Source organism: Patella vulgata, chromosome 3 (assembly GCF_932274485.2).
Source record: "Patella vulgata chromosome 3, xgPatVulg1.2, whole genome shotgun sequence".
Classification (NCBI taxonomy): domain Eukaryota; kingdom Metazoa; phylum Mollusca; class Gastropoda; family Patellidae; genus Patella; species Patella vulgata.
Window position 1 is genome coordinate 21,176,254 of NC_065881.2, and position 17,927 is coordinate 21,194,180.

Genomic DNA, 17,927 nt, shown 5'->3' on the forward strand with positions numbered 1-17,927 from the left:
ATCGTCTACTGTAAATGTGGAGAAATGTTTTGACGGACCCCTTGTTATAACGATTAAATCCAAGACGGGAGGTTATCTACCATTAAAGATGCTATCTGCTTAAAGTACAGACCTATATTTCGTTTCGATTTTATTATACTTCTGATGACCTCTACTACATGAAGATCTGTACAGTTGTAGTGGGAGGTCGCGTCAGGGGTCATACAAGCAGCTTTTGAACTATGATGTCAGACATTTGATCAACCAATCAACGTCGATGTTTCTAGTAAGATACCCACAGTTCCGTGCATCTCACGCCAAGAACTCGCTGCAACAGACCGTTTCATTGGCTAATCCATAACATCAACCAGAACGCGTGTAGTAAAGACAAGTAAAACGAAATTTTGACCCTTAAAAAACAAAACGAAATAGGATCTGTGTTTTAATCAGATTGGGTGAATTATGAAAGATTTTCTATAGTTGTTCAGAAATAGGTAAAGAAAAATGAATTGAACATTTCAGTCAAATTACTTTATTATGAATGAATTTATGAACGTTTAAAGTTTAGACAAGATGAAGTGTAGATTGTTTTTATTGTAGCAACGGTACTGGACATCAAGACAAATTTTATCGTTAAATTTGTACATATAGCGAGTGTTCTAATCCATTTAAATCACGACCATTCGGTGGTCCTGAGAGTTGATAATAGGCTTGTCATGTTAATAAATGTTTAAATAATTTATATAATATTTGAAGCCTGAATAAAGACCTGCAACAGGAAGATTTAGCTCTTACACAATTCATCTTTAAAATTTTAATTGTATTTTTATACGCCCACATTTTCATGTGGACTTATTATCTATATAAATAAAATCAAAGATGTCTGTGTGTATGTTCGCCCATCACGCTTCGTTGCCGCGATCCACTCCCACATATTTGTTATCAAATTAACCAGCAAGGTCACAGATATTGAGTGCGCGAAGCCGGATATCCGGCTAGTCTTAATTGACTGTTAAATGTGGATTAAGCTATGAAAGATTAGATGTTATCTAGTTAAAACGGAAACAGATAAACCAATGGCGTAGCGGGCGTTTGTGTGGGAGGAGGGACAGGCCCCCATGGGCTTGAAGAGGCACAAACTTCAATTTGGGTTTTCTCATGTAATATCCGTTATTTAATAATTAGCCCCTCTTTATCAGATTTTTATTTGTACTGAGATATAGACCACGACATTAACAACATACGTAATTATTAGTTACAATTACTAAATTGAATGGAAGATCCTGCGTCACGCAACTGTTAGATGTCATATAAGTCTGGACAGAAATTCTCGACACAGGAGGAGGCGTCGACATCAAATACACGGACTCTATGAAAGCATTTGATTCTGTGCCTCACCGACGCCTCCTGACGATGCTTTCAGTGTATGGCACCCAAGGCAAGATTTTCGACTGGATCCAGGCATTCTTGACGAACAGGCAGCAGCGTGTAGTCGTGAATGGAGTAGAATCACAACCAGCACCGGTGACCAGCAGGATTCCAAAGGTACGTGTCGTTGGACCAATGCTATTTGTCATCTACGTCAATGGCCTGCCAAACATTTGCGCCAATGAAGTGAAACTGTTTGCAGATGACACAAAGTTATTAACCCGCAGTAACATCCTAGGAGCCACGACTACCTTGCAAGTTGACCTGATCGACAAGCTCCGGCAGTGGTCGCAGGATTGGTTACTTAAAATCGCTTTCATCCGCATAAGTGCGGCCTCCTGAAACTCGGCAGTAAACGATCAGACTCGGAATACACCATGCATGATGGGACACTGGGCACTATAACGTTGGAGGAACACGAACATGAAAAAGATCTTGGCGTTTTTGTCGACAACAAACTATCTTCCAGATAACATGTAGCAAAAAGTACAGCAAAAGCCAATAGAGTTGTTGGCATCATTCGACGCACCTTTAACTTCCTCAGCAACGACCTCTTTGTACAACTGTACAAGAGCCTCTCTGTGTGGTAGCCGCATCACAAAACCCTTTTGTAGTGAAGTGGAAGACGTATAACGACGAGCAACCAAGCTGTTGGCAACACTAGAGACTGGCGACTCTGAAACTACCCACTCTGGTGCATCGCAGAAACAGAGGCGATATGATCGATCTGTACAAGTATAGGCTATCCATGATGGGATCTACGATTCAGATCGACCAAAGTTCGAGATCATAGTGACCGCATCAAGGGGGAACAGTCTCAGAATCAACAAACATCGCTGTAGGCTAGACGTGCGCAGCGGAACATTCTCTCAGAGAGTGGTCAACATGTGGAATGACCTCCGTGGTGTGAGCGCCATCCATGAACAGCTTCAAAAGCAGATTCGATGCTCACTTGAAAGACCTGGCAACTGTCTACAACCCAACCTGCCAGTCCTAAACTATGTAAATATGTTGTTTTAACTTTTGCCACACGTATCAGTGCCACGCATGCCACAGCAACAGACTGCAAGTTTGGTAATTGGAGTGATGAACAGGCCAGTCAAGGCGTCAAACATCTAATACGTCAAGGTCAAGGTTAATATATATTTTTCATTTTATTGTTTTTATACGCCGACATGAATTATGGCCCCGATTGTACGAGAAATCGTATTTTTAGCTTGTGGGCTGTCTAGAGGTCGCAATTTTTTTTTATCTGATTTGATGAACCAAAACATTGTTGTTCAAAATGAAAATAATCTATGTTCATTCTGTGAGCAAGTACCGGAAACATTTGAACATATGTTTTACTATTGTTCTGTTTCACGAAAACTGTGGACAGAGTTTTAAAAAAAAAAGTGGGTGCAAGTATTGCAAGATAAGGACTACTCTAAAGCTAATGTTTTACTAGGAAATCCTAATGCATCCATTTTATGGAATCATGTTATTTCAATAACAAAATATTATTTATGTAGATGTACTAAAAATTAAGTTCTCTTTATAAATAGCATATTAAAGATGGGTTCCCGCGTACAAACTGGGTGATTTAATGGCATATATGGACCAAAAACATATTCAAACTAATTAATTTGTCATAATTATGCTTCAAATCCTTCTCAAACATTGTAATTGCGAAGGAATGCCCTGCTATTAAAATTCGATCAAACCAGGTCATGTTTACGTCACGTCTTGGAAGTCAGAGGAGAATCCATTGCATACATAAGACAATGTTGTCTTTAATCGCTTACTATTTATTACAAATATAGAATCCTAATTAAATTCTCGGATTATCCACTACCCACGTCTTTTTCCGTCATTTTTATCTCAGAAAGTGTTGTACGTCTAACTCTTCATAAAGTTTATCAACTTGTACAACAAGCGCTCAATGTTCGCTTGTGACCTTTGACATAACGCGTGCAGAAGTTTTTAATCGTCGGGCTGTTGATTAGGGGAACCCTTACGTTTTTGTCCTGTATACGCTCCATGAGTGTTTTTCGGGGAATCCAGTATTTTTCTAGTAAGATTGGATATCTCTACTTTCCATATATACCAAAATTGCCATTGTTTTATTGGAAATTACTTTTCTGGGAACCCATCTTTAAAGTATATTACAAAATTGAAAAGTTTCTGCACCAGATAAATAATAAAATTAAAAAATTCCAACAAAAATGGGGTCCTCTAACTGAAAATATGGACGCCAAGGTGGCTCAGTGAGTAAGTAATACGTTGGCTCGTAAACCTTGATGACCCGTGTTCCTTCCCTGTGTTGGCCGAGAAAGTTCATAGGGATTTCCCGGCGTGGTTCCCCCTCGTCAGTGGTGTAGGACCGAGGGCCTGGCAAGTGACAACGTAGTCGTTCCAATTGGGCGAAAAACCGAGGTCCCGTGTACACATTGGCAGTTGGAATTCGATATAAGAGTAGGTCACAGCGCCTCTGTCCAGGCGCATGCCCGTCTTCATTTGTCTAGTCGGTGCAGAAGAAGGACGTTAAACCCCATTTTATTTCATTTTGTCAAGATGTTTGATCATTCATGGTGTTTCTTGAAATGCTAGTTGGCAAACTCGCTTTGTACTCATACCAGCAGCAACCAAATGGTGAGAAATGTTGTAAATGAGGGTTTATATACATATACTGGGATTACCAGTGACGTAACTGATGCTAAACGGCTCACTTATTATACAGCTACCATGCAAACATATAAGTCGCTAATACAGCTCGTCTACTATGGAAGTATAACGTTGCCAATACTATTTCATTGTTCACGGTGCAAACTGCAAATGTCAGTAGTTAAAAATACGTATTTTAGTTTTACAATTTGCAATTTCCATTGCTCAACAATACCAATGCCACGGTGTTAAAATACAGAATACACTTTTCAATAATACAAAATACAGTAGAATAGTTATTTTGCACATTACACTTCTGCATTCTGCATTTTGCATAATAGACAAATGCATATAGAACCTTGCATTGTAAATATACCTTATATGGGATCTACGACGAACGTCATTTGCATACGGAAATAAGTCCGGACTATGACGGAAATTAATGATTTACGCGATAAAGCCATAAGGTCGCCTGGATACGGAATGAAGTTAACACATATTCCTAGCGCCAATAAAAACCTAGATATAATTATCACGAAGATAATTGTTACCTTTATATTAGAAAACGACATATTAATGCAAAGTATATATGTAATAGACCCCCCGCCCCCCCCACCATGAAAAACCCCCATACTATTACCGTAAACATACTAAAATATCGCACACTAGGCTAACCGAGCACGCAGAAAAGGGGTACGTCCACGCTGCATCAAATAGCACCGAAACCAGCTTTGGTGGCAAAATGTTATTTTGTTTCATGGAATCAAGGGATGAATAAACTACTAGAATACAAATTTTCAGAAGCTTCCTAAGCTGGCTTTTAGAGAAATATCACCGGAAACATACTAAAACCATGAGGGGATCGGGTTAGGGTAGGCTCATCGCGCACGCAATAACTTAGAAAATAGCTTTGGTGGCTCCAAGATCTTTATTTCACCAAAACAACAGATGGATAAGATATGAACAGGCCAATTTTCATTTACTTTCTATTTTGGCGTATCGAGTTATACCACCGCAAAGTTCCCAGCACCTGGATTCGAGACGGGGTTCGCGGGTGCAATAAACAAGGGGTACGTCCACTAAAAAGCACTCCAAACTGGCCTTGGTGGCAAAATGATTGTATTTCACAGAGTCAAGGGATGAATAAACTACTAGAATACAAAAATCCAGAAGCATCCTATGCTGGCTTTTAGAGATATATTACCGTAAACGTACTAAATATGTTTGGGAATCGGGATAGGGTAGGCTCGCTGCGCACACAATAATTTCTAAATTAGCTTTGGTGGCTCCAAGATCTGTATTTCACCAAATCGACAGATGCATAAGGTGTGAACATGCCAAATTTCATTAACCTTCTATGTTGGCGTATCGAGATATACCACCGCAAAGTACCTAGCACCCGGATTCGAGACGGGGTTCGTGGGTTCAATAAATAAGGGGTACGTCCACGCTGCATCAAAAAGCACCCAAACCAGCTTTGGTGGCAAACTGTTTTGTATTTCACAGTCAAGGGATGAATAAACTACTAGAATACAAAAATCCAGAAGCCTCCCATGCTGGCTCTTTGAGATATATTACCGTAAACATACTAAAAATATGGGGGAATCGTGTTAGGGTAGGCTCACTGCGCACATGTACAATAACTTCTAAACTAGCTTTGGTGGCTCCAAGATCTTTATTTCAGCAAATTTCTTTGGGGGGAGGGGGGGGGGTCTATTACATATTATTATATACTTTGCATTAATATGTCTTAAAATGTTATTTTCTAATATAAAGGTAACAATTATTTTCGTGATAATTATATCTAGGTTTTTATTGGCGCTAGGAATATGTGTGCTAACGTCATTTCGAATCCGAGTGCTGGAATACGGGTGAGAGATTCCGCTCGGTTACTATAAGACTCTTTAACCTTACCCCAAAAAAGGGTTTTAGAGACCTGTCAATTAAATAAGATATTCAATTTAATTTTTAACAAGAAATTGATTCACTTGAAATATCTGGGGGGTTTTTACCGATGAGAACAAATAAGAATAGTCTCGAACTGATTACATTATAGAGCCTGGACTAACAAAATCGAGTACTGACGGCTTTATCGCGTAAATCATTAATTTCCGTCATAGTCCGGATTTTTTTCCGTATGCAAATGACGTAAGTCGTACATCTCATATAAGGTATATGTTCTACTATGCAAGGTTCTATTATGCATGTGTATTCTGTATTTCAACACTGTGACATTGGTAGGCCTATTGTTGAGCAATGGAAATTGTAAATTGTAATACTAAAGTACGTATTGTGAACTACTGACTTTTGCAGTTTGCACCGTGAACAATGAAATAATATTGGCAACGTTATCCTTCCATAGTCTACAAGTCTTGCGGTTCATCATAGTAAGTAACGAAATATTACAGCAAACAGATTACCAAGGTTTCAACGAGCAAACGAATGCAATTACATGTACATATAATTATAAACAGTTCTAGATGATGTTTGTTGATGAGCGGAATGTTTTTACTTATATTATAGTTAATAAGTAAGTATTAAACTACATGGGTAATAGCATATGTACCGCTATAAGATAAGATTTTATTGTAGTGGTACTGAAACATTTGTCTATATTATTAATAGAAAGCGGTAAACATCCGGCGTGCTAAATATTGAGTAATGATTTAAATGTAGTCCATGGCGGTGGTTCAACATATAGAAAAGTGAGACAAATATTGTGAAAAGATAGAGGCCATATTCTATGTATTAATTATTTCGTTAACATGCGGTAATTTCGACGAGGTATAAGAAACAAACATAGACTTTTTATATTATAAAGATAACTACAGTACTTATGGGATCTGAAAACCACCCGTTTATATCAATTCTTTAATCTACCATATGAAATCATTTGTTGTTTTGAAATTATAATCCTAAATTATATCAGATGGTCCAGAAAAATGACTACACTGTTTAAAGTAGAATAAAAAAAAAAGTTATTGTACGTACAACATGTATATCGTTTCACGTGTCGTACGAATGGATGTTTGACTATTTCACTTCAAATTGTGGGCCCATCGGTCAAATAGTGATGACATATAGCACGAATTTTGAAAAAAAGGATGTCAAATCATCACACTCACCTCAGTTTACAAATGCAAACAGTTTACTTGGCATCACCTCTGTGAAATAGGTTGAAACAAATGATCAATATCTTCCCCCCGATTTATCCGATTTTGATGAAAGTTGAAATGTATGTTTATAACCCAAAGATCTCGCCAATATCGGACCGTAACTTATGGATTATGACAAAGAATCATGTGTTTAACTTGTGGTTCCTCTAGAGGTCACAGTTTTTATCCGATTTTTTAAAAAAAATCCCCAAAACATCGAATATATCACCGCTACACCATAAGGATTATGGCCCTGATTGTAAAAAAAATCATGTTTTTAGCTTGTGGACCCACTAATATTATCCAATGTTAAAAACTGCTTAAATATATCACTGTTACATCCTTATGATGGTTGATTTCAAGTTCTGTGACAATCGAACCAAATGGGTGCTCCTTGTACGAATAGTTTAAAAGTATGTAATACCAAGTCTAGTGGTCACAATGTGTATCCAATTTTGACGAAGCTTACAACATAATTTATATCCCAAAGATCGCGCTTGTGGGAACGTAACTGGCCCCTGGTTTTTCGAAAAATGGCCTTTTTTAGCTTGTGGAACCTCTATTCGATTTTAAAAACCGTATATATCACCTTATACAACCTATACATGACGATTGGGTTCAAATTTCATGACAATCTGACCGAAACCGTGCCCTACAAAATGTCCACGCATTGTACGCTAATAGTGTAAAAGTATGTAAGATGGTACAATGTTTATCCGATTTTGATGAAACTTGAAATATATGTTTATATCCAAAAGATTTCGGTTCCTTTCTATATTAGCGCATATTGTACGAAAAATCACGACTTTAACTGGTCGACCCTCTAGATGTTACAATTTTTATTCGATTTAAAAATAAACCGTTCAAATATATAACCGTTACACCGGTTGGACTTAATGTCGTAGAAATCAGATTGAAACTGTGGACCATCTAGAGCTCACAATTTTTATCCGATTTTGATGAAAATTAAAATATACGTTTATTCGCAAAGGTCTGGGTTCCTTTCGATACTGGATTATTGCCCCTGATTGTATGTATAAAACTTTTTTTTTAGCTGGTTCTCTATCCATCTCTTGCAAAATGTAGACGTATCTTGCAGGACAACCGCTTGTTAAAACATGAAACTCATATATTATGACATGTCGGTCATAGTATTTTACTCTGCACTAACTGGGTTAATTCAACCCATATTTTACAGGAGAAATAATTAGGTAAAAACATACATTTAAAACACATTAATATTGGCAAAGATATAATTACCAAAATATGAAACTCATTTGACTTATGTCATAGCATTTTAATTGAAATGGGGTTTAACGTCTTACTGTTCTGCACCATCTGGGTTCATGAAGACGGGCATGGCCTGATATCTACGCTATGGTCTAATCCTAATCTTATTTAATTTCCAGCTGTATTTTACGTACTGCCAATGGCAACACGGTATCTTGGTGTTTAGTCCCATCCGAGCGACTAGATTGTTTTTCATCCCAGACTGTCGGTACTGTATCATTGATGTGGGGCGGGGGCTATCCTGGAAAATCTCTAACTCTTTCGGCCAACACCGGGATAGAACCCGGGACCTCATTGTTAGTGAGCCAACGCCGTACTCACCGTGCTCACGTTATTACAAATATACTGTGGCGTTACATGGCATGGGTTCCCGAATCTCCATGAAAGCAGTTACTTAATCGAGTAATTTATGTATGTTTTTTTTAGGATTTGAAGACACCCTTTGTTGTGGATGTATAGTCATTCCATTTTATACACAACGGAAATCCAAGCATTCAATGAGAACTTTAACTATAACCGGCGCTACCAAAGACACCGGAAGATGCCATTTACCAAGATGGCGAGAATAGTTTTAGTGCTACTATTTCTTATGTATACCATTGACGAATGCGCTACCCAGGAGTTTCCTAGACCGACGTTTCCTAGCCCCTTTCAGTCGGTAAGAGGTAAATATCAAGATTTTAACTCAAAAGTGATGGATTTACAAGGTCAGTACTGTGGTAGAGTTTGTGATAGGACATTTCAATTCAGAAAGGGAAATGATAGATGTGCTCCATGTTTCTGTGACGTCGATTGTTATTTTTATAATGACTGTTGTCCGGATAAACTTCTCTTTCACAAGAATCTAAGCGACGTAATTCCCAGGAAGCACGGATGTAGGCAAATCGTGTATAGTTCAACCCCACAGTTTTCAAAGGTCATTGATGATTGTCCTAAATTCTACAGCAACCAGGAAACGATATCAAACTGCTATAATAATGATTCTTTACACTGGAAATATATTAATCCAGTTACAGATCAGAATACGAAACTAACCTACCGAAACAAATATTGCGCCATTTGTAATTATGCTTCAGACACGGTTAGGTGGTTAACGGAAACCAGTTGTCGAGACGACAATGCCTATGGAAACTCAATGAATCAAGAAGAGATTTACTTTTCTATTTTAAACAGCAATAAATGTACACTATCATTTAAGTCTGGCACCGCGGGGTTTCCAGAAAAGAGAGTTTGTTTTGCCACAAGGCCACCAGTTTATACCAAATGTAACGAAACGGGACGATGGGAATTCTACGATCAAGACGTGGAAACTGCGTGTCTTTTGTACACTAACGTCGTCTTGGGAAAATACGGAAATTTATTCTGCCGACTTTGTAATGAGCGGATTACTTGGCAAGATCTCCAGGAGGAACCTCCTATAGTTAGGGTCGACGTTGGAAGACTGAGTTTAGTCACATTGTTGAATCTTAGAGATGAAGGAAACCCAAGATCAAGATCTTCAGTTCCAGATACAAAATGTGGTGTGGATGAAGTGATGGATCCCAAATCGGTAAATATATATATACTGACATCATACACGGTCCTGGTCAAACTTTGTTATCAAATCCCTTTTCTCAATATTAGCCTAGAACCATTGTATTACTCTTTTAACCCTTAAAATCTCTGTGTCATTTGACTGAGGAATCCATTGCAAAGTGCCAACTGTAATCTTCGATTTCTTTTATTGGACCTCTTTTAATCCAGTTAAATCCCATCTGGGAGATTATCTACCACTGATATTTTGATTTTGTTTTCTTAATTCTTCAATACGGAGGTCACAATGCTATGGAATGCAATTATCGTTTATTACTGAAAGGCGTTTGGACTAGGTTCCTGTAATCGTTACCAAGCCTAATCCAAACGTCGTTCAGTAATACGCAGTAATTGTATTCCATTGAACTGTGACCTCAGTACTTCCAGTTCAATTACTATGCCAAATTATCAATTTGGATACATGTTAGCGGCAATGATGCTAAAATTCCGAAAATACAAATGTAACATAGAGACTTTAACATTCTGTTCTTGTGTATTAATTGATGCATGACGACACAGAAGCTTGTGAATCGAGGGCAAAGCAGCAAAGTTATCTCTGCAAGCCAGACTTATTTATCGTTCAGTCTTTCATCTGTATGTGTGTGACACTAAGGGGGCACATGTGACAGGATTCTGGCCGCAGCCTTCAAAAACCGGACTGTGATACTGCCGTGTGTCACTGTATCTAATCTATATATACATGAACTATATCCACGGCTATGACATTTACAAAAATTTTTTATGTCCCCTTAGCACCTAGCGTGCGTCCCGTGGCGAGCCTTACGCTCTTCCTTCTAAGGCTACACGATGATCTTCGTCGGCGTCTTAGCCGAGGCGGCTGTGGGCATGCCTTCTACGAACATGGTGTCTCTATCCCGGCCTCGGGCCAACCGCTTTGAGTACATCTTTCTACAAACCCTGCATGATTTCCTTTCCCGGTCTTGAATGATGTCTGAAGCAAAATTATTCATAAAATTATATAAAACGTTTAGATATTAGTCAGCTGTTAGGGCGGATCATTACCATATTTGGGTAAGTGTTTCATTTGGGCACCCTTTTACGTCAACTTTATTTTATGTAATTCGACTAATCTGTGCACCAGATGACTGGAAAACAGTAACCCACTTCCAGAAATGGATGGTGGCAGAACTGTCAGTGAGTCAGCTTAAGACAATTGTAGAATAATGCAAGGTACCTAATATGCATAAACCTGTTGGTAATGAATTCAATACATTAAACAGAGCACCATTAAGAGCACTTAATTAACCTCTATAGTATAGTATTACACTTGTATGTGGTTTTGTTGTCAGTTAATTTTTATTACATTAATTTTGTATTTTCCATATTGCTTAATGTAGTCTATGATTTGCGCATCGGACCTTTCTTCATCTTTGTTCTTCATCTTATTTAACTTTTTAAAACTACTTTATGATTTTGTATTTTTAATTTTCAGTGCGATTGCCGAGAAAAGATATGTTCTAATGGAGAAATTCTGGAAAATGGTACATGTCAATCAATCTTTCTAAAATCTAATAACATTGGGTATAATATATGTATTCATGTGAAAGGAACTTTTAACATGCGCGATCAAAATGTTAGTCCGGAAAACATCTTAGTAAAATACAGAAACGAAAATTTTGTGTCCTTTAACTCTGATACAGACACGGTTGTGGATCAAAGTTTCACACCCGTTTTAGTGAGTCTCTGCGGAGAGGAGTTCGTGCATATTGAAGCTGATATATACGTGAAATTACTTTTTGAAAGTCCAGTGAATCCCGACGATAAACAAATTGAACTGTTGAAAATTGTTCAAAATTTGGGTCCTGAATCGTCAACAAATGGATTTAGTATGGAAACCACCCTGGGAAACATTTGTCATAGATTCCAACCTCAAGTTCAAACTTTTCCCGTGAAATCGAACTGTTCTTTAATAAAACCAGTTGTTCTTTTAGATGAAGTATATATTAGAGATGAAGTCGCTAAGATTCTTCCTAGTATCCAATTCCTTCAACTAAATAAACTAATGACGTGTGCCCATGTTTCACTGAATTCAACGGAAGTTGCGCATAACCTCACCGACAACTCTCTGACCTTATTACGTAATAATCTAACATTAACAGAGGGCGAATATAAATCACGCGATGAACAATTTGTCGTGTGTTTGGATGATTACCTCAACGGCACTTCTGTAGATTATTGTAAACCAGTTATTGGTAACCAGACAGCAGCTTGGACGCCATTAGGCATAACTTCCGTCGTATGCACGTGTATTTCGTTGTTGTTCCTCATTATAACTTTCATTTTTTATTGCGTTATTAAAAGCTTGCGAAATGTGGTCGGGGTCAATGTAATGGGATTGATAGTAACTCTGATATTTACTCAGGTCTTCTACGAGTTCGGATTAGAAATGACGGATTACCATAACCTTTGTCAAGCCATGGGCATCCTTATTCACTATTTTTGGTTGTCGGCCATATTTTGGATGAATGCTTGCACTTTGGTTTTATTTCTGAAACTGTCTTTCCCACTAAAATCTCGCTGTTTCACTACAGGGCAGATATTTAGAAGATCCTGTGTCTATTCAACTCTATCGCCATTAATAATTGTGGGTATTACTCTTGGGATAAACTATGGTATGGATGGTTATTCTGGTTATGGAGGCGCTCATAGTTGTTATATAAGAAGCGTCAATGAAAGAGGATTTGCCTTTGCCTTACCACTAGGACTCTTGGTTCTAATCAACATCGTTTTGTTCAGCTACACATTTATTAAAATCAGAGCCACACAGATGGAATCGGCCATCAACAGAGAAAATAAAATTAATATTTTAGCGTGTTTAAAACTCTCTGTTATTACTGGAGCTTCGTGGATTTTTGCTTTCGTGTATGAAGCAACTGGCGCCATTGTGTTTGCTTATCTTTTCACCATTCTTGTTGGTGCTCTTGGCCTTGTTTTGTTTATCGCTTTCATTGTAAACAAGCGAGTTTGTCAGATCTGCGTAGAGAAAGTTCGTGGAAGCGAACACATTCAGCCATCAAGCGCTTCTAAACAGAAGTATGTAGTAAAGTCAACCGGTGAAAGTCCACTTCCGAGCCTTTCAAAGGCCAGATCGGTTAGCGACCCAGAAAGTGAGGCCAGTATCAAGACGAGAATGACTAAACGTGGAACTGAAGAGTACCAAATTTAAGACGTGCACATACTGAAACTGGGCATCGTTTATAATCAATGTTCCCGTTATGCACTGGAAATGATGTGCGTACTAACGTCATGTTATATTCTTGGAAACCAAACGTAGACAAAATATAGTAAGACGCCATTGGTTTTCGAGACGTTCTGAACTAGTGAACACTCATCGGATTCTCTAGATCAACCTAGATTGTTCAAATATTAAAGAATATTGTCAAACTCCTATATAGTATGGAATATTTTTTTCAGTGGCATTTAGTAATTGAACTGGAATATACAAGACACAATTCTATGGAATATAATTACTGCTTATTACTAAGCGACATTTCGACTAGGATTCTCCAGTCTTCATCAATGGAATATAAAAGAAATCTATTACCATAAATAGGTATCGCTGTCTAATATTAAAACACAAATACAGTCAGTGGTCTGGATGGTTACATTAACGTTATACTTCATACTAATGTGATAGAGTAAATTATAACTCTATTACTATTACACTAATTATACCATAATTATCAATAATGGTATTTGGCAGAAATCGAGACTAATATAGACCAGATAGAAATTAATATTTTAGTCATGTTGTTTGGCTACATTATAGCAGTTTGTTGCCCCACGATAGCTATAACAAGGGTTGTTTCCTGGAATAGTTGTCTCAAATCAAATGAACATCAATATATAATATGATCTCAATATATATGATCTCAATAAAATGGTTGAGATGTCGAAATTAAATTTACGCAATGAAACAGATGAATCCTTTCCCTTAGCAGGTGTTAAGAGGCGCAAACTTCAATCTGGGATTTACCCCCGCCGCCGCCCCCCCCCCCCCACACACACCCACAGACACACATTTTTATCAGATTTATAATTCTACCCACATATAGACAACATAAAAACCTGGTACATCATTTATTCGCTACAATTATTAAATATATTTCGTTTTATTTGTTTTTTTTTTTTTTTCTTCTTTTATTATTCCATTTACTGAAAATAGGTTGAAATCCTGACTATTCGTGTGGCGGACACCCTTGTTACGCCACTGGAAGAATGTTTTGTGCGGCATACTATTTTATCTGTTATAAAGACTGTTAATTATTTTATTTCGTATATTTGCCATCCAAATGTACATAATCATAATATATATAAATATACAACACCTTTTTATATGCCCACATGGAAATGTGGTCGTATATTGCCGTCGCCCCCGTTCGTCCGTCCGTCCGTCCATCCATCGTCCACAATTTCTTGTGAACACTCTACAGACTACATTTATCATCTGATTGTTTTGAAAATTGATATATGTTGTTTGCATTATTGAGATGAAGAAGCCTATTTAATTTCAATAACTTCCGTTAATTTCCTCTGGAGTCATGGCCCTTGTTTCACTTTGTTGCACCTTGTGAACGCTCTATCGACAAAAGTTATCAACCGATCTGTATGAAATTTATATGCATCATTTAAATTAGTAAAACAAAGAAGCCTATTGAATTTCAGCATTTTCCGTTAATTACATCTAGAGTTATGGCCCTTGTTTCACTTTGTTGAATCTTGTGAACGCTCTAATGACAAAAGTTATCAACCGGTCTGTATGAAATTGATATGCATCATTTAGATTAGTGAAATTATTGAATTTCAGCAATTTCCGTTAATTTCTTCTGGAGTCATGGTCCTTGTTTCACTTTGTTGTACATTGTAAATGCTCTAACGACAAAAGTTATTATCCGATCTGTATGAAATTTATATGTATCATTTAAATTAATAAAACGAACAAGCCTATTGAGTTTCAACAAATTTCCGTTAATTACATCTAGAGTTATGGCCCTTGTTTAACTTTGTTGAATCTTGTGAACGCTTGAACGACAAAAGTTATCTGTATGAAATTCATATGCATCATTTAAATTAGTGAAATTAGCAATTTCCGTCAATTACGTCTAGAGTTATGGCCCTTGATTTACTTTGTTGAACTTTGTGAACGTTCGAACGACAAAAGTTATCATCCGATCTGTATGAAATTTATATGCATTATTTGAATTAGTACAACGAAAAAACCTGTCGAATTTCAACAATTTCTGTTGATTACGTCCATAGTTACGACCCTTGTTTTAGTTTTTAGAACCTTGTGAACCCTCAAACGACGAAAATTATAATGTCATCTGTATGGAATTGTTTATTAAATTCCCCTAATTACCTACAATAGAATAAATATGTGACAACCCTTGTCGACTGCACGGGCGATTTAGATGCTGTGGGCGTATGTTTTGTTGCCTGGCAACCTATCTTTTTATTTCTAATTTATTTAGATATTTTGTGAGAGCTTTATTCTACACTCTTTTTATCAATATTTGTTACGTTTTCTCATTATTTTTTCTCTGTAATTATTTGTTTAAAGAAATAAACCCTTTTGCCCAACTTGGATTCTTGTCAAATTTCTGATATATTATATTAAATAACTGAGAATATTTTTTGATGTTTTGCATTGTCAGACTGCTTAGGACCAGATTTGAAATGTATGTGGTCGTTTCGGACAAAAGCGCCAAATTTCTCCCAGATGCTTTTTATTCATCGAGAGACCCTGGTTTATTGAGCCTCTGTCATTTCTATATTCCGTACAAACCCCCTGCATTCTCGTGCAAATATTATTCATAGCACTAGTTCCATAAACTAATTAAATACTGTTAGTCTAAAGGGGACTGTTATTGTTTAGAAATTTCTTGTCATTTGTCATTCAGATAATATAAATGCGATGTTTATCTAAATGTGATGTTTATCTAAATGTGCTAGTATCCATCGCTCAAATAATACTATAATTAGCTCGTTAGGAGCCCATCGTTATTGCTATAATAGCTCAAAATAGTCAACGAAACGTCTAGATTATCCAATTTAAAGTTAAATTATAAAATGGCACCGTTTCTCTAATCCAATTAATATCTTGACCATCCTATGATCTAGGGCTGTCATGTAAATAAATATCTAAATAATGATAACAAGACCTGCATGCATCCTTAATCTTAATGTTATATTCGCATTTTCGGCGCCAGAGGAATGCCCCACCAGACCCATCAAACGGACTTGCATTCAAAGTTAGATTTATCTTTTCCGGTCAATTATTTCTATTGAGTGTGTTCCTGATTGGGGATATTTCGCTGGGAATATTTGAAAATCTAAAGGGTGAGCCAGCATTACAAACACGTTGTCCGTTAACCCCAGTATTTTCACATCATGCAAGTGTACATAATGGGGAAAACGTGAAGAAACAACATTACATTGAATTTCCGGAACGAGATAAGGTTTTTAGTCAGTGTTGGATTTAGATGAAGAGAAGCCTTAGTCTATTACACTTATGAATTGGGCAAAACCAAATGAGTGTAAGAAAGGCTTATGACTGTTAAATACCTATATCGTGAAGTCCTAGGCTTCAGTCTAGAAAGCCTATAGCTAAACCCGGCACTGTTTTGGTAACAAATAAATTTTATCCCGTTGATTGGATATGTTTCCCAATCCATGAATTTGGAATTGCAGCTTGAGGAATTATATCTTACAGTACCATATACAATGTCTGTTTAATTAAAGGTTAGCTATTTTATTCTACCCTATAATGCCGGGGTGGTTGTCTTTGGACCTCCATCCACTATGGAGAATCTTCTTCATGGACGCCACAACGTCCGTCTTATCGTGATGGTAAGCCAAATTCACATTTTCTTGGGAATCCTTAGCATGATCATACAACTCGACTCCAACAAGGGGCCGTGAATAGTTTGGTTTATAAAGTGGCGCGCCGTTAAATCTAGTCCATTCTGTATAACGATATTGGTCTGTTCTTACGGTGTATCCCATTATAGTATTACCTCGCTTGTTTTGAGAAAATGCTGCCATCTTCCATGGACCGTTTGGAGATGTCATCAGTGGTAGCATGCTCTTGCCTTCTGTGCAAACATTGACATGGGTTGACTCTTCTGGACACATATTGAGTTTTGGTAGTCTGGCGGCATCTACCAAAGTTGGGAAAAGATCTACGAACTCAACTAGTTGATTAGTGACTACACCATTGTCCGTTAAGCCAGGAACCCTTAGCATCATTGGGGCATGAACAGAATCTTCAAAGGTAGTATGCTTTGTCCACAGTCCATGCTCTCCTAGTGAATATCCATGGTCACCCACAAACGAAATTATGGTGTCGTTCATCAGGTTGAGATTTTTGAGTTCAGATAAAACTTCGCCAACTAAAGAATCCATATAGGAAACGGCACTGAAGTAGGCCCTTCTTAGATTCTTTACGACACTGTCAGGTAAAGTTGTGTTTGGGTTGCCTGTGGCATTTAAAACTGCGATATCATTAAAAGCTCTAAGTTCTGCATAATTATTCCAGGCTTTATCTGGCATATCAATGGGAGCATAGGCGTTGGTTGGCAAATCTACCATACTGACAGGTATGTCAGACAGAAATTTCTGTGGAAATAAGAATGGTAGATGAGGTTTGTGAAAACCAACTGCCAAGAAGAAAGGTTGGCCAGCTGTTGCCATCTCATTCAATGACTTCTTTGCCTGTGCCGATATCATCTCGTCAACCAATGGAAACTGTTGACGTTCTGTGTCAGGCACCGCCCTCCAGCTATGGCTGTGTCCGTAATGATGTGCTTGCGATACGTGATAATTTTTACTCCACGATAT

At 37.5% G+C, this 17,927-nt stretch overlaps 2 protein-coding genes across 3 annotated transcripts in view; one reads left to right on the forward strand and one right to left on the reverse strand.

Moving 5' to 3' along the window:
- Nucleotides 1-17,927, reverse strand: part of LOC126815727 (nibrin) — a 417,793-nt gene that overhangs the window by 143,884 nt on the left and 255,982 nt on the right. The window lies entirely within an intron of this gene.
- On the forward strand, nucleotides 6,442-15,668 carry LOC130010383 (uncharacterized). Its single transcript, XM_050542574.2, has 3 exons — nucleotides 6,442-6,580; nucleotides 8,922-10,044; nucleotides 11,521-15,668. Exons 2-3 carry the CDS (start codon nucleotides 8,947-8,949, stop codon nucleotides 13,252-13,254), a joined length of 2,832 nt encoding a protein of 943 aa, XP_050398531.1. The 5' UTR covers nucleotides 6,442-6,580; nucleotides 8,922-8,946; the 3' UTR covers nucleotides 13,255-15,668.

Bases quoted from the DNA above. Each gene is read 5' to 3' on its own strand.
- LOC130010383 (XM_050542574.2), top strand. From the start codon at position 8,947: ATGTATAGTCATTCCATTTTATACACAACGGAAATCCAAGCATTCAAT. The intron at 10,045-11,520 runs GTAAATATATAT...TTTAATTTTCAG, and splicing joins AAGTGATGGATCCCAAATCG to TGCGATTGCCGAGAAAAGAT.